The sequence below is a fragment of the Coffea eugenioides genome, chromosome 4, assembly GCF_003713205.1.
Source record: "Coffea eugenioides isolate CCC68of chromosome 4, Ceug_1.0, whole genome shotgun sequence".
Classification (NCBI taxonomy): domain Eukaryota; kingdom Viridiplantae; phylum Streptophyta; class Magnoliopsida; order Gentianales; family Rubiaceae; genus Coffea; species Coffea eugenioides.
Window position 1 is genome coordinate 3,908,243 of NC_040038.1, and position 21,202 is coordinate 3,929,444.

Below are 21,202 nucleotides of genomic sequence, written 5' to 3' on the forward strand. Positions count from 1 at the left end.
CAGATGGTTATATATAAATAAGCCACAATCCATAAGCTTGTTTGCATTGATTTACTTCTACCCTTTCAGCTCCTAATTATACAAATGTCAACTAAAATAGCAGCTGAGAGTTTTCCAAATCCAACACCAGGAGAAAAGCCAGTACTGGTGGTGGTGAGAGTCTACGATGGAGAAAGAGATAAGGCGGCGGTGGAGGAGTTGGAGAGGCAGTACGAGGTCGGAAAACCCGGGAAGCCGTCGGTTGTCACAGACCTCATGGGCGATCCTACTGCTCGCATCCGCAACTTCACCTCCCACATCATGCTGGTAACGCTCAACTCATCAATTTCCTAACTCTCTTGAGTGAGTCCACCAGATATATCTGGATTTTACTCATTATATAGTGGAGTACTTGTTATTAGTAATTACGCATGCATGCTTTTACTCATTGACGGAATTGCATCCTTTTGATTTCAAACTTTATTACTATTCCACGCTGACCATTAATGAAATGATTAACAAGTGGACATAGATGATGATAATATAGTGGTGCATGGCTTCTTCATGCATGGCGTGATATATATATATCTGGATTTTGTGTAATTAACTTGGCTATTGTCAATATTTTCATGCTGTGACAACACAACAGGTAGCTGAATATGGATTTGAAAGACGGATTGTTGGTGTTATTAGGGGTTGCTTAAAATCTGTTACTAAAGGAAAGAAACCCTCCGGCCGGTTTCCTGCCTATGTCAAACTGGCTTGTATTCTTGGATTAAGGGTTTCCACTGCACACAGGTATTTCTTTCTTCTTCTTCTTCTTCTCTCTCTCTCTCTCTCTCTCTCTTTTTGAAAGACATCTTTTTCTCAAGTAAAGAAGCTAGGGATAATACTACTCACTTGTACGTATTTCATGCTGCAAAAATCACACAGGTTAATTATCATAACTTCTCGATTAATGCTCTACACAGAACTCGCATATATATGTTACCATTCTACATTGTGAACATTCGCCTATGAAATGATGGGATATTTTAATTAACATTCACTGTTCTAAAACTTTTCTCTCCATATATATTATTATGGCCGATCGATCATCCCGTGTCCCTATATATGTGCATGAATTGTATGCAGAAAAGAAAAGGATAACGAAACCTCTTTACTAGTTTCTTGGTGCATGGGCCACGAAGCTCCCAACTGATTAATTTCTTCCAAGTGACAATTAGATTCCACACTAAAGAAATATCATCATCATAATAATTATCTCCCTTGAATGATAATACTGCGTGGCAAGAATAATAAAGCCCACTGTTTAGTTGTCTAGTCCCATCTAAATCATCATCTGATACAAAATGTCTCTGCACTACTGCACCAAATCATTCTTGCAACTTACCATAATTCTCCTGATTCCATTCTCGAGAAGTCGTCCATTGGACTCCTGAATGTGCTTCGCATTATTTTATTCTGACAAAACTTTTTTTGGAACATATTCCGTACAACATCTCCCCCAAAAGCAGCTATGGATCAACCCCATTAGTGATAATTTTAGAAAATGTCACCTGCTTTACATAATGAAATCACATCATCGATGACTTTCCAAAACGAAATAGTACAAGTGGGGAGACTAGAATAATTATCCACACTTCTTTATTGCAAACCTTGTAATTTTTTTTATTAGTGGAGAATTCTTTGTCAGACCATCTACTGTTCAAATAAAATAATTCTTCTTATGCAGGCGGCTCGGTATTGGTACAAAACTAGTTCAACAACTAGAAGAATGGTGTAGAAAGAATGGTGCGGATTACGCATACATGGCCACCGAATGCAGCAATCAGCCTTCCCTAAATTTGTTTACCATAAAGTTTAACTACATCAAATTCAGGAGCCCTACAGTTCTCGTTCAACCTATTCATGCTCATGACAAGTCACTAAGCTCGAGCATAGCACTGATTCGAGTCTCTCCAGAGCTAGCAACATTAGTGTATAGACGGATTTTTGCAAGTTCAGAATTCTTTCCTGAGGATGTAGATATGATACTGAATAACAAACTTAGTCTTGGCACCTTCGTGGCCTTGCCAAAAGGATACCTCTCCAATTGGGACCCTAAATCTGACACTTTTCCACCTAGCTTTGCCATACTCAGCATATGGAACACCAAAGAAGTGTTCAAGCTGAAGGTAAAGGGTGTTTCCTCCCTAAAATACGCGTGCAGCGTGGCTAGTAGGGCGGTAGACGCTTTTCTTCCGTGGCTGAGGTTACCTTCAATACCTAATATATTCAGACAGTTTGGACTCTATTTTTTGTATGGCCTTCACATGGAAGGTCCTCATGGCTCTTATCTGATGAGGTCACTTTGTTCATTCGCCCATAATATGGCAAAGCATGATAGGGGTTGCGGCATCTTGGTAGCCGAGGTAAACCAAAATGATCCTGTTAAAGAGGCTATTCCGCACTGGAAAAGGTTTTCATGGGATGATCTTTGGTGCATAAAGAAACTCGCAGTGGCAAAGGAAGAGGGACAAGAAAGCGGGAGCTTTGAACCTCAGGATTGGATTAAATCTCGAGCTTGTTCTTCCTCAGTTACATTTGTTGATCCACGAGACATTTAATGGCGATGCATTTTTGCCTGGAACGACCCCTTCCAAACTGTACAGTGTTTAAATCGAAATTATCTAGAATTGTTTTCTATCTAAGATAAGTTTCATTGATCTTTCTGAGGGATCCGATAAGCTCAAACAATAAACAAAACCAAAAAAAAAGAAAAAAGAAAAATTAAGAAATTGTTATGAACACAAAAAACAATAAGCCTTGGGCCCTTGACAGCTAATAAGACTACAAAGTTCAGATTTTGATAAAGTGAAAAACACATAAAGCCATTGTACTAGTGAGAGCAACTGCTTTCATTCTCCATCGCAAGACACCAAAACAAGAAAACGGGAAACAAAACGGGGAAGCGGACAATGTTTCGTGGAGACAATCTCAAGTTGTCTATACACAGACAAAACATGAATTTGGGTTCATCATTATGAAAGTTCTATGCTTTTCAGAACTCAACACGTCACAATCAGAGTCGACCGCTTCCGCATGTTTGGGCAAATTCTCGTACAGATGTCTTAATTCAATCCTTTCGGCTAAAGAACTCGTCCAGCAACAATAATGGAGCTAATAAAACTGTAAGTAAATCAGCACGCAGATGACCCCCAAAGAATCCAGGCAGCTTTAGAGCTTTAAGACGGATATAAGGTTTGGGAGACCTCGGTTTCATTTCACCAAGAATTAGGACCACATTTCCAATAACGCTATGATTTAAGTAACCCTGTGTATAAAAGGCAGTTATATTAGTATTATAACTTAACTGGTTAGCTACCTTCTGAAAGTCCGGATGAGCTTTTCTTTTGGCACCATGCGGGAAAGCATGCTCAAAAGAAATTACATTCACAAATTTATAGCTAGGCAAACATACGGTATAAAGTAAGGGGAAAAGGGCACGAGATGCATGGCACAGAATGACCAAACGTGGCTTTCAGCACCATATCCAAGGATCATTTCAATATTCAATTGAAACGAATATCAGTCTTTTGCACATAAAGATACACCCAGAACTATTTTTATGTCCAAATTAATTTGTGCCACAACAAGAAATTAGACAAAAAGAAAGATGAGAATGAAAGGAAAGTAACTCTGCCTACCGAGACATTTACTTGCAAGATTATCAGCTTTTTCATGTTTGCTATGACAAAAGTTTTAGGCCATTTCAAAGACATCATCAACAACATCAGACGGAGGTGCCTATACACCCGCAAGTGAGAAGACAGGTAACTGAAGGGATGTGGGAAGTACTTATTTTCTCTATGGTTTCATATTCACCAACCTTCTCCAGAACTGACAATTTCACGGGACATTTGGATGCAAAACTGATGTAACACAACAAACATAAAGAGGCGGAAATCAGCATTTGGGAAAATCAAACTAGTCTGTGTCAACGGATAATTTCTCTCTAGCCAGCATAAAGTAATTGGACGGGCTTACATTTGACTAGGAATCTAATAATACATCGTTCATTTGAGTCTCATACAGCAATACTGTTATTATTCATACCGAAGTCGGCTCTTTGTCATGAACCACAAATATCACTGATACAAAGAAACGTGCACAAACAGAAAACCCTAACTGTTAAATAGTTCGTTCTAGCAGTGCTGGTTTTGAATACAACACAGGCAATGCAGGCCGTCACATTTTCGATGCTTTTGCAAAACTTGAGAATCTGGATAAGTCATCATTTAGAAGACTATTTGGATTCCCTTGCTCAACCTAAAGAAGGATGAAGAAAGATTAGATTCATATTTCTGAGTTTCCTATCAGGAAAATTAGATTTACAGAAAGAACCTGAGCATACCAGGATTCCTTGATCTAAAATCAGGATATTGTCCATGTTCATAACTGTTGAGATACGATGTGCAATCGTAATTACTGTTAATCCTCGGCACTCACTAGCTATAGCGTTCTGTAGTTTTGCAGATGTTTGAGTGTCTATATTGGCAGTGCACTCATCCAAACATAACACCTGAAAGTTCAGTATCATCAGTACGCATACAAGTTCCTTCTAGCACACACACTCTCATTGTTCTACCTGAGAAGATTTGAGAAGTGCACGTGCAAGGCAAAGGAGCTGCCGTTGCCCCACAGAGAATGATATTCCGGACTCCTTTACATGCATGTCCAGCCCTCCCCCTGCTTCTACTTCTTGCTTTACGTGACATTTCTCGAGGATGTTCCAAATCATTCTATCATCGCTTATGTGCAATGGGTCTAGATTGTCCCTGAAAATTAATAATAATTGCAACAGTATTGCTGAATAACATGTAAGTATTTTGGGGAGGGTTGAGTTGAGTGTTAAGATGGGAGGAATTGTAAGTAAGAAGTTTTGGTTTCAAAACCTCTCGTTTGCCAAAAAAAAAAAAAAAGGTATTGAAGGAACATCTACGTATGATAATTAACTTAGTGTACCTTAATGATCCTTCAAATAAGAATGGACTCTGGGGAACGACAGCCAAATGAGAACGAAGGTCTCTTAGGGAAATCTCAGCTATGTTAATTCCATCCACTAAAATACAACCTCCGCTGATTGGATTTAAGCGAAATAGGGCATTCAAAATGCTTGATTTTCCCGCACCTGTTCTTCCAATGACTCCAACCTGAATAATATAATATCAATCAGTGGCAGAACCAAGATTTAGCATTAGGAGAGGGGAGGGGGAGAGGTGGCGAATTGTAAAATAAAAGAATACGTAGAGGTTGTCCTAAAATATAAAATTTGTAGGTTTATATAGAACGTTAGTTTAAAACTAAAAGCTTGAATTTTTATTACTACAAAGGATTGTTTCAAATGTAAACCAAATTGAATTAAATGTAGTTTTTCTTGAAGGGAAAGAAAAACTACAAAGGTGGACTAACCTGAGTTCCGCCTGTAATAATAAAAGACACACCACGTAATGCAGGAGGCAGAGAAGGCATATATCGGAGTGTCACATTCTGGAACTGGATCTCCCCTTGAGATGGCCAATTCAGATACAATTGTTCGTCTCTAACTACTTCTTGAGGAATGTCCATATACTGAAATGAAAAGACAGAATGATAAATTCAAGTATGGAGATACGTATATGTATGCTTCCTCTGTTTCAAACTAATTTACCTGAAGAACCCTCTCCACAGAAACCATCTCCTTCTCTGTTTCCGTGAAACTTGTCAAAAAGCTTCCAAGTAAAGATACGATCGGAGCTGCATATGAGAGAGCCAAGCCAACCTGATGTCAAGAGAGACATTGTAAATTAGTGTTTGCAGATTTTCCTCCAAACATCATGCTTGACATTTTCGTGAATAAGCAGAAAAATTAACATTGGATGCATAACTTTTAGGAAAAGAAGGCAAGCCAAAGCTCTAACACTCACCAGCCCTGGAGTGCCTAAAGTGATGGGGAGAAGTCTCTGAGATCCAACAACAGACATCACAGCAACAAATGAGACAATAAAAGCTGCCAACAACTGAAATAAGTCATGGATTAAATTGACTTTAGCAGGTTGGAGTGATTGCAAGAGTCGTAAAAGTATTAAAATGTTGAGCTGCAAAGTTCTGATGAATACAAGCATATATTCAAAACATAAATTACAATCAAGCATTGGATTCTCCTTTCCGAACTATATAAAAAAAAAATATAATAAGACCTTGTACAAGTAATTGTCTAATAAGAATTTCATGTATATACCTGAAGGCGCAGGGAAAGCCACAGACTTGCTGTCACCTCAGAGTAAGAAGTTCTTTGATATACTGTTATATGCTCAATGAATCTGAGGAAGAAAAAGTCCTGGCCACAAAAACAAACAAATGACTTTTAGATCTGTCATTGAATAACAAAAAAAAAACGTGTACTCATATAGAATCTAGAAACTAAAAGCAAATTCTTGAGTAATTAATGCATCAAAAGCCATTCAATCCCATTCTTCGAGGCCTTGCCAAGTACAGGAGATTTGATAATCAGGTCTAAACATTACGTGAAGGATCTAATAGAACAATGGACTTAGATCATGCAACACTGACAGCAGTTAGTACCGAGATTTGGAACTTGCTAATACGCATTACCTCAGAGCTGAATGCCCTAATAGTTGATGCTCCATCCAGTGTCTCCGTGAATGATGCATAAATTGGTGAGCGAGAAACACTATCCAGCCTTCGCAGCTCACGTGATGTTGATCTGTAGTAGAACTGCAGACTTATGTTTAATTACGTTAAAATTGAATTATCTTCAATTAGAAATATTTTTTGGGTAACACTTAATTGTAGTCCAATCCCCATCCTCATGAATAATATTTTTAGATGTTCATAAAGTAGATCATTTAGTTAAAATTACTAAAAGGTTCATCACATTCATATTAAGACTGCGATGACATTCAATGTGATCACATTAAGTACAAAATTAGCAAGCATAGTTGAGAAAGTGCTTGAAGTGAAACTATATATGCTGCAAGCATTCAAATTTTTTCAGATGAGCTGAAATACTTAATCCTGCTCCCGTGATGGAAAATACCAATTTTTTACTTCTTAAATTTCCAATTGTTAACTGCATTTTTAAACAGTAACTCTATGATGGTTCCATTATTATGCCAACTACTTTTGCAGAAAATTATGAGCATTTGAAACTATCTACTTGAATACGTTCCTCTAGTTCAGCTAGTAAACATTGAGCTAATCTGATTTCCAGATCTTCCTCTCAGTCACAGCAAATTGTAAGCATAACTAGTTAGCTGAATTATGGCTCTCCAAAATAATAGTACAGAAGATAGGACAATTACCTGTAATTTGCTGTATATGTACCAGAAAGGCAACAATACTAGCAAAAAAATGACCTGAAAATGAACTGAGCCTAGTAAAACAAATATTCCCACTTAACATTTTAAGTAAATCAAATCCATGTAACAGTAACAAAATAAAGTAAAAAGGATCTATAAGAAACTATTTCTGTACCTGCACATATGACAAGATTATAGCAATTCCCAACAGGCCAACAAAATTGGCCAGGAGAATGTTGAAAATAAATGGGAGAGAATCATCAATAGTATAAAGATCCGAAGAAAATCTGTGCAAACAAATTAGTTTTGTCAAACAATAGCAGTCTGGAATGTGTTATTTTAATTGATTAAGTCATGCTACCTGTTAAGTATTCTCCCACTAGGTGTCTGATCAAAGAAGCTAATACTTGCATTGATAAGCTTATTCAACAAGCGATCATGGACCTGGATGGCAGCATGTATGCCACCAAATGCAAATGAAAATGCCCTCACCAAAGTTAGTGTAGAATTCACCAAACAGAACATGCAGAGCATACCCTGCAATACCAGTAAAAGTGTTCAAGTATGGTCAAATCTCAGATTCAACATAGTTTCACTTTAAACTTCTGTGAAACATTACCACAAAGGTTTAGCATACCAAAACCATGGAAAAGGGAAAGGCTTAAATCCAAACTCTTCCTATTTCCGTGTTTGTCACTTTATGTATTAGCACTCTTATTTCTCTGTATTAGAATTGGCATTGGCTGAAGGATGCTTTCTTCTATAATGATGAAGTAGGTGAGAACAGATTCATACTATCACACAGTGTCCAAGTACAACTTGGTTATTAATTTTTCTAACCACTGATCTGAGCCTTCCCAAGAATGAACTTTGCTTTGAAAGCAAAGCTCATGTTCCAGAGAAGAAGGGCAAATTCTTTATGATCAGATGAAAAAGTTATTCCTTTTGAAATTCTTCAAATGAAAACAGTTGCACTACTATTCTCATAAGTGGAATATAGAGATAGTTCTTATGTAGGTTATAACGCTCTGGTTGAAGTCACTTCTGCTAGACTAATAATGATACTAAGGAATTAAAAAATCACCAGATAAAATGTTGTCGAGTAGTCTTTCTGACTGCTTCCAGTTGTATCAACCCAATATGATAGCCACAAGTCATTTCCATTACGAGAAAATTGCATCAAAAGGGCTGACAAGCATGTTAATATCGTAATGAACCAACCAGCAAATTCTGCATAATTTCTGTGAAGACAGAATTAATAGATTGTCAAGTTGCTCACAGACAAAAAAAAAGGTAATATTGTAATAAGACCCAACGGAAAATTCTGCATAACTTCAGTAAAAGACAGGAGAAATAAACCATTGAACTCATCAACTTGCAGTACTCAATTTCTTCATTGCAGTGTACAATCATGGAAATAGTCACGCACTTGTATACAAGAAGTTCAACTCTCCCTTCTTTCCTCGTCTCAGCATCAGTAGTCCCTTGACCTCCTTCCAAATTGTAGGAATTGTCCACCTCTACTCCTCCTTCGGCTTCTACAGAGATAGATGACCTTTCCTCTACTTGAACTTCGGAGGAAATACTACAGTTCTCTATAGAGGGAAATGCCAAATAGGAAGAAACCTTTAAGTCAGATGGAGTTCCCACCCACTTCACTCTTCCCTTGTCCATTTCAACCACCATATCAGCAGCATATATTGCCTGTAATTCAAAATAGAAGATGCCAAATATTATTCACCCTTAAGAGCTTAAGTGCTTCTAATTGATGATACATGCAAATAGAGATGCCAAGACAGAGAATATTTTAAGGAAATTCACTTAATTCATCAATACAACTTTTACCTCATCATGATGATCAGCAGAATTTTCAGAAAAATTGAATACACTTTAAACAGTTTACGAGCACAACCAATAAAGGGATCATGATTTCCTTCTAGAATAGCACACGCATAACAAAAAAATCCTACCAAAATTTACGCACTTTATATTTTTCTGAAGGGCCTGGCACTGGCGACCCTCTTCCCTGTGGATGCTACAATTACTCGTCCTATAATGTTGTAGCTAGAACAGAGAAAATTTCTGGGCAGACCCATTGGTTTGTTACAATAATAGGAAAAAACACATACACCAACTTAGATAGATAGAAAATAGACAGAGATAGATAGATGTGAGAAAGAGAGGGTAATAAAACCTGAATGTTATGTGTGCATAGAATACGTGTCTGCTGGTTCATAAGAGGGCCAAGAATGGCATTATGCAAAATTGAGCAGGCAACATGAGCATCTACTGCACTCAGAACATCATCAAGCATGTATATATCAGAGGCACAATAGAGAGCCCTGTTGGTCAAAAGGAGTACCAGAGATCAGACCCAGTACCATGATTGCTTCAAATATTTCCATAGGACATGCTGATTACAACAGATTCAAGATACTTGTCTACCTGGCAAGTGCAAGACGTGCTCTCTGGCCACCTGACAGGTTAATTCCTTTCTCTCCGATACACGCCATATCACCTCCAATCATCAAGGAGATATCAACATCAAGTGTACAAGCGTGTAATACATCTGAGTACCTGATCCAAGAAATGATGCAAAAGTTAAATAATATAAGAAGCCCTCCATGAAAGAAATTAAAATACAATTTAGTCACACAGGAGCACAGGCAGTCAGACTTCTATAAAGCAGAAGACTAAGTTAAACATGCGGTAAACACAATGTTACCAAAAAGAAACTGAAAAAGAATTCAGCTTTTTCCATCGAAAGTTACGAGGTTACCTTGTTGAGTTGTAATTCCTCCCAAACAAAATATTATCACGGATGGTTCCAGAGAGAATCCAAGGTATCTGTTGCAAAAGAAGATAGGATAAGAAGTTTTCTTAATCATTGTAGTTACAACATGCCAATAGAGGGACAACTTTGTCAACCTGCGGTACATAAGTTGTGGATCCATTCAGATGTATTGATCCAATAACAAGTCTCATTTCTCCTAAAATCAAATTTAGCACGGATGATTTACCTGATCCAACCTGCAACAAGCACATATTCTCTTTGAGAATATTAAATACTATCGACATTGGAACATAAAAGGAAAGTATAATCACTGTATCATGTGTTTCATTTTAGATGTAAAATTGAAGCAAAAAAGTTTGTTGACGTATTCCAACCATGGTTCCAAGACTCGGCCGAGTCGTCACCGTCTCGGGCCCTCCCAATACGATACCGGAAAGATACGATTCCGAGATGCTTGACTCGTCAAGACGTCACCGTGAAGGGTTGAAACGGCTGAGTCACACCGAATCACTCCGAGTCATCCCGAGTCAACTCGAATTTTTATTATTTTTACTAATTTTTTAATTATTTTTGTTTATCATATTTTTTACAATTTTTAGAATATTAAATATTTCAAAAATTCGCGTCACGTCGAGACCGCGACCGACATGCCGAGACTGATGTGGAATGGTCCGGGCCATGACCGCGACCGCGACTTTGAACGATGGTGGCAACAGCAATGCCAACCTGCACTATGGCTTGTTTCAAATTACACTGATTCCAACCCTTGCCATATTTTTCCAAGGATCTACCAAGGTGTGTGCAATTCATAAGAAAACATGAATAGATGCTGAACAGCTCATCTACATGAAGCAATGCTTCATGATATTACTCTCTAAAAGGAAGATTATGAGTAAAGCCGAAGTGGAGAGTAAGAAATAGAAAGTAAATTTATTTGTGGCAACAAATCTGACCTCTCCAATAACAGCAACCAGGTAACCTTTTGGTATTTGAAGAGTAACATTGTCCAAAATCAAACTCAAATCTTTTTCATCACTGCTTGACCATGTTGAACATGCATCACAAATGATGACAGCCATGTTTTCAGGAGAAGGATATCCTTTCTTCTCCATCCCCAGTTCACACTCAGAACTGGACAAATATTTGCTCAACCTCCGAGAAGATATAAAAGCCTGGATTATAACATGAGAAAGTGACTAATCTGAAGGTCTACAAAATACAAAGATGACAATTGCAGTCAAGACAGAAGGCAGTACTCACATCAATTAGCCCATTAATGACCCAAGGAAATGAGTTTAGTGGGGAGATTAAATTGTTAAATAATGCAAGGCAAGTGAAAACCTGAAAAGTAATGCTGAAATATGAGAACGATCAAATTGCTAACAAGATATAAGTTCACCCCGTATACACCATGAATTTAGCAAACAGGGATACTACCGTTGCCGCATCAAGCTGATGTCCCATCAAAGTATAAAGTCCAAAGGTGAACAAAGAGAAAAGGGTTGGTGTAGTTGCCCAAAAAAATACACACCACGCGTCCAAGTATTTCCTGGTCTAGCAAAAAAGACAACAGGCTTTGAGGTGCAAAGAAGAAAGCCCAAGTTCCAAATTACTGTACAATTAGAATATTCAGGTTCCTTACTGATAAGTATTTCACTTCCAATGCTCTTGTCTTCATCAACCAGCTAGCAAATATAAGCTCCCAGCTGTACATTTTCAAAGTCCGAATGTATGTGAAGAGTTCAGCCGTCCTCCTAATTCTGCAAAACAAATATATATATATGCATATATATATATATATATAAGAGTGCACTTCAAAGATGTTGTTAATGACTTAGACAAGCAGAAATTCTGGAAAGCAATGAGGAAAACAAATATCTTCTTATATCACCCCCCCCCCCCCAAACAAAAACCAATATAGTTAAACCTTGGCATATGTCTGCATCCACATCAAACATCAAAGAGAGGGTCAGGGTGCAACACTTGGTGGGAAACAAGAAAACCAATTTCACTTTTACAAACTTTTAAACAAATCGCAATGAATTAGAAGAATAAAAAATTGTACACATACCTTTCATCCTTCTGTTCCATCATGCTTCTTGTAGCCTTTGCAATTAGTTGAGCAATCCATTTATTGACTGCATATAAGTCAATATAACCAAGTTTTATCGTCTGCAGAATTCAGAATGACTTCTTGGTGGACTTGTCATACACTACAAAATCCTGCTGAATATATGCTTTTCAAACATGGAGATAAAAGAAATTCTCTTGGATTCTTAGAATATTATTTTACTCAACTATTACACCTATCAACAAGGTCAACTATTTTTAAGCGTTCAACTACATTGATTTATTAACAGACATTAGTATTACATATTCTTCAGCATTATTCTCTTAGTGTAATTTCTTAGTTGTATAACATACTCCAAAGCATGCTGCTTACTCTGTCAAGCAATTTCACTGAAGAAGTAACAAAATTCTCAATATGTACAAATATGTGTGAGTACAGAAAAGTATCGAATTGGACACAAAATATGCCCACATCATAGCAAATTTACCCAACCAAAAAAAATTTTAATCAGATACCAGTCCAAAATATTCTCACCCGGTATTAGCAGAATGGTTATTGCTATTCCAGAAAGAAATGCAAACTTGACTTGTACGTAGAGTAGATATAGAGCTATTCCAATTTGCAGCGGCAAGCTGACAAATCACATGACAGTCAAACCATTTAAAGATTAAGAAGAAAGCAATGGTGCTTATAAACATAAAAAAGCTATTAACTGTTGTTAATCCCTCTAATTAACGAAAGACATTAATGCTCAACCGACTCAATTCTAATAATATTTAAAAACTTATGAAGGACTTGAATATCTGAATGTTTAAATGAAATGAAGAGTTCAGAACGTACTAAGTTGAGCATCTAACAGATTGCTTGTCAGAATGTTTAAAACGGTTTAATATACTGCTTGTTATCTGCCGATGTCTATTATTAAAAGAAAATAAAAACATTTATGCCGCACTTAGTAACAAAAAATTCTTTAGAATTTTCTCATTTGATCAGAACTGATTGAATCTGTTCAAAAAGACCATTAAAAAAAAGGGTTCTATGAAAGTTTTAATATGGGCAAAACTTTTCCAGTTTCCTTGAAGAAACGTTTGACAAATGATACAACTTCACCAAAAGTGTAAACAAGCAACAGCTGTACAATGTTTATGGTAACACGAGTATATAACTGAAACATATCACCCGATATAGACAAAAGCATAGAAATAGGACCTCCATATATCATGGAAACTGTTGCAAAGGTTGACAGTTCTATCAGCATCAACAGACATGAATGTTTGAATCTCCCCTTCAGAAAATTTTGACCTCTCTGCAAGTCTAACATGAAGACACTGGAAAGTTGCAAGAGATGTCAATATTAACATTCTATAAATATATATATATATTAACTTTGGAGAAAAAATGTTAAATGAAGCAAGAAACACGTAAATTATATGGGTGGAAATATCTTACAAACAAAAAGCCTTTTTTTTTTTGGTTCAGGGAGAGGTCTCCTGTATCTTCATTAGACATAAGTTGAGACACCATTTCTTTTCTTAGTAAAGTTAATGAATCAAGAATATGTGTCAATGGACAGAGCTTGTGCTAATTAATAAACATCATATCCAGACAGATAAGAGAGAATAATCAACATACAGACTACCTAGCTAGTACAAGTTGATTACTAAGATAAACTAAGATATTACCTTATGGTAAATAATAGTCATAATGCTAGAGCGCAGCTTCAGCTTAAGTTTGGAAAGATGAAAAGTATATTGTGTATCAAGGAAGGATCTGCACCACACAAGATAATCATAAATATCATCCACGGGTAGTTAGTTGTCAGTGGAACAGATTGGATGAAGAGCACCACAAAGCTCCAGCAGATTTGGTTAACGTATGCATTTATTAAAAAAACAAAACAAAAAATAAAAAAATAAAGAAGAAGAAGTAGAAGAAGAAGAGTAAAGGCAAACTTCAATCAGGAGGGATGTTAATTTGAATCATGAAGCATTTACACATATTTTTCCAATTTAAATACCTACCCAAATAACGGATATAATAAATATATGTAGCTCAAGAAGAAAATAAAAATGACTTAACAAACATTACCAAATTTAGAGAGTGAGAATTACTTCAAAATAGAGGCTAGGCCCAAGGATATAGCAAAAATGTAGCCATCATAGTGGTCAGAACCTGTAAACCAAAAATTTCCTCTCCGTGAATGCATAATTATGGCAGGACAAGTCTCCTGTATAGGTAAGCATGTAACTAAGCAAAATTTGGACAAATTCCTATCACAGACTCTATATGAAAATTGAAATTTTGCTCTCATACTTATGTACCAAATTATTGCTCCATCCAATCCAGGACTCCACATGTAATTCACTTCAAATAGTCCTCATTGGTTTCATCCCTATATGGCATAACTTGCTTGAAGCTTAAGACATAAGCAACCCTCAATGCCTTTCTTATGTAACCAATCAATCTTCCAATTTAATCTCCGACACCTTTAATTTTTACTTCATGAGGGATTGGAATGCAAATCAATTAGACTTATCTTGCCAAATGGCTTCTATGTAGATTAACAGTTACAAGGGTGTTTGTTCAACATACTGACGAATCAGAAATAAAATCAATACAATAATTCATGTTCATTTCTGTCTTCTGGAATACCATGTTCATAGCATGATAATGAACCAATTGAAGTGCAAACCTTGCTGAAGAAACCGAATCAACTTATTGAGAAGCACTGGTCCCACAAAACCTAGACAATCATTAATCACCTGCAAAGGTATAATACTTTGTGATGGTACTTTGAAGTTGATGAACCCATAAATGAGCCTTTTATTTAATCCAATTTACTCCATATTCGATAAACAAACATTGTGAGATAATTGAATAAACCCCCAAATCCTACAGTACAAAGAAATACTATATTGAACCAGTTGAATTCCTTAGAAATTAATTCCTCATCTGCTTATTCAGTGTAACAATAGCATTCATATACAAATTACAAAAATAAGAATGAAACATCCTGTTTTCTTACCAATGCTCTTAGTATATCACTAAAAGAAGTACCTTTAGAAAACCTAGATGAAAGTATGGCCACCCATATGCACAACAAATTGCTTTGAGTAAAGAAAGGTGAGAAGAATTTTTTCTTTGTTGAGCTTCCCAGCATTGCTGTAATATGTGATGGCAAGAAGAAGGATTCAAATCTTCTGGCAAACTGAGCAAATCATTTGAGTCAAGCTGTCTCTCTACACCACATGCCATTAAAGTGTCAATGGTTTTGAAAGTTATAAGGTGCCAAAAGTTGCACATAAGTCCCTACAAGAACAATGTAATTTTTAGATCAGTCTACAACATCGTGACAATTAAAAGGGGCTGATGAAATGAACTAGAAAAGAGTAGCAAAGGGATAATTGTGTTGGGAACAAATAATTTTATAGCCGTACATAGACAATAGTTACTCACAGAATCCTGCCAATCTGGGCATAGAAGGATGACAAATTTACAAGAATTAGACCTTATGACATCTTAAAGATCAAAGAGAAAGAGAGAGATTAATTTAGAGAATATGAATCAGAACAAAATGATCAACTGTTAAATGTAAGAAAAGCTTGGTTTGAATGCTTTTAGATATAGTAGAAGACAGTGCTATCTGAATTTGAGGACATGAGATAGGTTGTATTGTATGATCAACTAATACTATCAATTGATGAGATTCCACACAGTTTTGGTGGATAAGATCTTGTTCCACCATTTAAATCCTTTTGGGGATGCCTAAATCAAATATGAATTGATACTATGCTATAATCTGCATGCATTGCCTAAATTAATTTCTCATTCTGTTTGATGCTTCCGCTAAATAATAGGAACGATTAGACTCACATATTACTAGCGAAATCATGGAAAAGATTTGGTCAAACTCAAACGAACTTTACGAGGAAAAAACAATGCAAGTAACTTACAAAGCTTATCAGAAGTTCTAAGAGATAAAACCATCACAATGTCACACAGAACATTCTGTCTATGACACAATTAACTTGATTAAAAGCTTCTACAGATGTCATCCATCTAGCAAGCAATCTAAACTTTGCCTACAAATCATAGTTAAGTTTTCCTTCCAAGCATACAGTACAAGACACCAATAACTTGATTAAAAGCTTCTACAGATGTCATACGTCTAGCGAGCAATCTAAACTTTGCCTAAAAATCATAGTTTTCCTTCCAAGCATACTGGTGCACAATTGAGAGCAATAATTAGCATTATCCAATTACCAGAAGCAGCCCAATATAACAAGCTCTGCTAAAGGATGGATTCTAGATTGCAGTAATTACATTCTTTCAAACTCAGAGAGTTTGTCCTCGGAAACACAAATTCAAAGAGACAAGTTAAAGAGTAACGACAAGTACTCTGAGGTCCAATGGATGAAAATGATATCAAGTTGTCTTTTATTTGCGTGACTAAATAGGGAGGAGATCGTCACATTAACATTTTAAAGAATATGAAAGGTAAAAATAGTACATACTGGGAATTTCGGGTGACCTTCTTTGACATCAATCTTGCAAGGAAGAAGTGGTTCTTCCATGGAATTACTCCTTCACGAAGCAAACACTTGATATAAGGAAAACACAAATGACATGATAAATACTATCTGAAGACACACTAAATCAGAAAGTAGCAACTCTGGATACTGAAAGTTTCTTGATAACATAATGCAACAGATATTAATCATTCTGTGCAAACAAAGTAGGATGAATGGAATAAGATGAAGATGAGACATAAATGGAATTAAATGCTTATCTTGTTTGGGAAGATGTAACATTTCTGGAAACCTACAAAGGTTTCCGTTGCTACTACTTTCTCTTGGACTCTGAGTTTCAGAAGTCAGTGTTCACATAAAATATTATGCTTCCTTATTCTCCAAAACTAGAGCTTAGACATACTAAAACACAAAATATTGAGAATCAGGCAGGGCTCAGCGCTCATTTTTATTCCATAAATAGAGAATATCAAGCAGGGTACTTTTGCCAAACCCTCCAAGCCATCATAATTATATAGGCAGTGTGTCCTACTCTTTCAGGTTTTATTCCATGTTGCTGAATCGAATGAGTCATTTAACAGTGAATTGAAGTCAACCTAAAGCATAACATGCCAAAGTCCTCGACTCCTGAAGGCACAGTTAACATGTACCTTTTCATTCATCTAAACTTCCAGCTCATTACTCAATACAGTTATGACAGATAAGATCATAAAGAGACAAAAAACAATAATCAGTTCCAACTGGAGAAGGAACATATACTTTCTGAAAGACTTATCCAGATGGCTAGAAAATTCACAACATATACGCAAGTGAAATTACCTGCCTCTGTAAGATGCCCATTTTATCCTCATGATGTTAATCAAGATCCCAAACATGATATCCAGTAAAGCAAGAGAGCTCTCCCTAAGACATCTGAAAGCCTGTCACCATCAAGTGAGACCAAATTTCATAAATAAGTACTTTATGATAAACATGAGTCATAAGCAACATATAAAGCATTTGTCTTGGTACACTACAGTATTGCAACAATAGTAAACAACGTTAATTGTACATATTTGTTCATGGTAACATAGTGGATCCAACAAGAAGATACTTTAATCGCACATACAAGAAGATGGTAAATGACTACCTCAGGTCCAAGAAAATTTGAATTTATTTCAAAAATTAGAAGGAAATGGAAAATCAGGATTCTCATCAGCTAAGCTTTGTCTTCTAGTGAACTTGTAAAGCATTGACACATCTCTTTAGCCACACAAGCAACCCATTCAATTTTCTCACAGTTGGAATTATTATACTTCAAATGTTCTCCATAAGAACGTACCCAAATATGTACCTAGCACATCAAATGCCATTGAGAAGACTATTTGGGCTTACATAAGACTACTTTTAACTCTGAACAATTAGACAAACATAGATATAAAAAATAAACTAAAATAATCTTCATTTGCAGATTGCAGCTTAAAAAAAAACTAATTTTGACTACCTATATTCCTCCATAATGCTGTACATCTATCATACATTTGTGTATTTGAATGTTAATGTGAATTAACATTGTCAAACAGTGTGTATAGATAGACTTGTAGAAAGATGTTTCAAGTTATCAAAGAAATTGCTCATAATACACTTCATGCTTAGCAGAGGTATGCTTTTGTACAGGAAAAATAACCCAGAGTTGGATATTTCAGATATGCAGATAATCAAGAGACAAAAGCAACTCCAAGAATGATGATTGACAAGAAAATGAATATTGAAGATATAACTTATAACATGTCTACAGGCAATGAATTCAAAAACACATAAGATCTTTTACAGAAAAAAACTGCATGCAGGTGCAATTACCTTTGAAGTGCTATCATCTCAAACATCAAACAACTAGAACAGGTGCATACAGGTTGTTTCTAGAGAATCCAATATAGAAAATTAGACGTTGGTCACACATGATCAAAATTAATTAAGAAATCATACCCCTTGTGAAGAGAAAACTGTTTGCAGATGAGGAATCAAGAGAAATGGTTTAACAATCCACCAAAGACTCAAGACTTGGTTGCAGAAGACGAACCAGTAGCCACGTGTTGAAAAAAGTAAAACTGTAACCTAAAGGTTGTAGCACAAATGAGAGAATGGTGTAATCCCATGATACAAATGGCTACTATCACAGGCTTCTATTAACCAACTCAGAAACATCTATAAGCTTACCCAGACTGCAATCTGGGAACAACTAAAGAGCCATCTGTGAAACACAACAGCATGACCCTGTCGGAGACTTCTCAGAAGCAAAACCATGTCGAAGAATGCTGTACATGCTCCAATAACAGGTAAAACGTACAACAAAACCTTGAATGGAAGATTTATCTGTTCAGATTAAATTTTTTTAAAAAAAATCAGTGCACTATAACAAGGCTACAAGAGACTATTTATCAAAAGCATTGCCATTTCTTGTAACACTACTAACTGAAATGTTAATATAGTGGGCAGTGTAGCCAGGCAATACTAGTCAATCTCCAGAGGGTACAGAAATCTGCTGGGATTTGCAGAAAATGGAAGGCAAACACAGGATAGTTTAACAAGACTCTGAAGCGCAAAGAAATTATATGGAAACCAGTGTTGCACTGCAAGAAAACTTTTACTAAAACTACAGATTAAGTATTTGCGAGGTGCCATAAAAGTTCTGACATTGGCATTTTCTAGGTACAAGGGCAATGTGAGCAATTAGTATCTATATGGCCCATATATATTCCAAGCAAATGAACTTATGCGCTTAATAAATACACACAATTAAGGCAGTTAGAATTGCAACTGCTGTGACTTAGTGGCTTATGTCTTCATTCCTTATAACACCTGCAGTTAAGAACTTCATGCCAATTCTGCAAGATTGTTTCTTTCACCTGTCTCTAAGAAGTCAGAAATTAAGCAAGCTCTGCAGTCTAGGGCAGTGAATTGGAACCTACCTTTATATTTTCCTTGACCCTTCTCTTTGTAACTCCAACCACCGCAATCACAACCAAAGTTGCCACATTTGCTCCGAAAACCAGCACTGTAACTGCTCTTAAGGAAACAAGATGAGAAAAAAAATTCAAAACCAGCATAGCGATTTTTTATGTATGTGCTAAGCAAAATAGAAGCCAGGACAAGTGAAGGATATATGTCACTAAAACACTCCGAGACACCTTTGCCATCCCATACCTGACCAAGAATAACAAAGCCAGAGACATCCAATTAGCATCAGCTGGAAACCAGCCAACAAAAATTCGGAATTAATAACCAATGTTTTATGTCCTGGACGCCACGGCAAAGAGCAAATATTTGCATCCACATTTTTTGATGCCAAATAAGAGATAACCCTTCCTTCAATGCCTTGACATTTCCTTCAGAAGTCAAACTTTGCTACTGTATCGTTTCTTCATTGAAATGGCAGAAGGTAACACAAAGTAAAGAAGATGTCATAATCATCTTTGTACGTCTGACGAATTAAGCATTCCGGTGTCAAACAGATTATTCTCATATACAATAAATCAAATACTCCGTGCTAGTTAAAATTGATCAAGAATTCTAGAAACACAGAGTAAAAGAGAATAAGATTGTCCCATAGAAACAGAATTCTTGGAATTCTTAGCATGATATCTTCAGCAATCATGATCCTTTCTCAATATTAAAAAAGAGGAAAGAATTTGCATACATATGGTGAGTCGGGGCAAATGTGCTTCAACAAGTCCATCAGAGCAAGGCTTCACTCTTGAACAGCAAATTTCTTTCGGGGCTAAAATTCTAATGGTTGAGGAATGGACTCGTGTTAACATGACAAGGTAAGGCGGCAGAGGAACAACTAGCCCACTATCTTATGTTCATAAGTATCGCCTGATTAAAATTGTGACAGAGGAGTGTGGGGTTTAATGATTAGCTTTTTGGGTTCTAGGTGTAATATTGCAATCTGGGATGTGTTTTGTTGAGACTTTTCCATCGGTTTTATGGGCAAAAGCGAAAGATACTCTGGTACTGGTAGCATATGTGGGATGACAGAGAGAATCCAGATTAAGAGAATATGTCAAAGATCCGCATGCATGTTTGTTTTTATGCCCTACACGTGGAATCTGAGTGGCACTGAAAAGACTACAAGGCTTTCGCCCTCTTATTCTACAGAATCTTCTTTGTCTTTTTTATTCTGCCCTTTCTCTTTTGCTTTTGTGCCCTTTAAATTTGCCTTTTGTTTTCCTTTGTTTACTTTTACGCTATTTTTCCCCTTTAACTTTGTTTCTCTTATCTTATCTGATCCTGATTTTGCAGGAAACTCATCAGAGCCCACTCTCTTGAACATAGTGCACCAAAGCTCTTGCTAATCTAGCGTATGCCTGAGGCAACTTGGACTGTCACCATGCATTTTTGAAGGGGAGAAGTTGATTGTAGATTTAGAAGAAAAGCATATTGATTGCTTATCTTTCTGCAGAGAGGATGTATCTGAAGAAATTTATCCATTGATTTATGGGGTGCA

General features: G+C 36.4%; 2 protein-coding genes across 3 annotated transcripts; one reads left to right on the forward strand and one right to left on the reverse strand.

The window, feature by feature from the left end:
* Positions 1 to 84: 84 nt before the first annotated feature.
* Positions 85 to 2,588, forward strand: LOC113767931 (probable N-acetyltransferase HLS1). The gene is made up of 3 exons (XM_027312135.1): positions 85 to 306; positions 629 to 777; positions 1,715 to 2,588. The coding sequence occupies exons 1-3, from the start codon at positions 85 to 87 to the stop codon at positions 2,586 to 2,588; spliced, it is 1,245 nt and encodes a 414-aa protein (XP_027167936.1).
* A 1,345-nt stretch (positions 2,589 to 3,933) lies between these two features.
* LOC113769534 (ABC transporter C family member 13) lies at positions 3,934 to 20,595 on the reverse strand. 2 transcript variants are annotated; one of them, XM_027314005.1, is made up of 36 exons: positions 20,393 to 20,595; positions 19,859 to 19,899; positions 19,665 to 19,752; positions 18,913 to 19,068; positions 18,682 to 18,810; positions 17,536 to 17,636; positions 16,702 to 16,771; positions 15,245 to 15,496; positions 14,880 to 14,949; positions 14,299 to 14,359; positions 13,870 to 13,957; positions 13,397 to 13,515; positions 12,722 to 12,819; positions 12,188 to 12,254; positions 11,759 to 11,876; positions 11,554 to 11,670; positions 11,377 to 11,457; positions 11,070 to 11,288; positions 10,251 to 10,352; positions 10,102 to 10,169; positions 9,768 to 9,899; positions 9,517 to 9,664; positions 8,752 to 9,026; positions 8,407 to 8,563; positions 7,684 to 7,766; positions 7,498 to 7,609; positions 7,326 to 7,379; positions 6,616 to 6,738; positions 6,242 to 6,340; positions 5,928 to 6,020; positions 5,672 to 5,782; positions 5,434 to 5,592; positions 4,987 to 5,174; positions 4,610 to 4,799; positions 4,376 to 4,543; positions 3,934 to 4,290 (listed from the first exon to the last, which is right to left on the reverse strand). In XM_027314005.1, exons 1-36 carry the CDS (start codon positions 20,429 to 20,431, stop codon positions 4,210 to 4,212), a joined length of 4,257 nt encoding a protein of 1,418 aa, XP_027169806.1. In that variant the 5' UTR covers positions 20,432 to 20,595; the 3' UTR covers positions 3,934 to 4,209. The 2 variants fall into 2 exon arrangements, with proteins under 2 accessions (XP_027169806.1, XP_027169805.1); XM_027314004.1 differs by having other exon boundaries at positions 7,684 to 7,859.
* Positions 20,596 to 21,202: the final 607 nt, after the last annotated feature.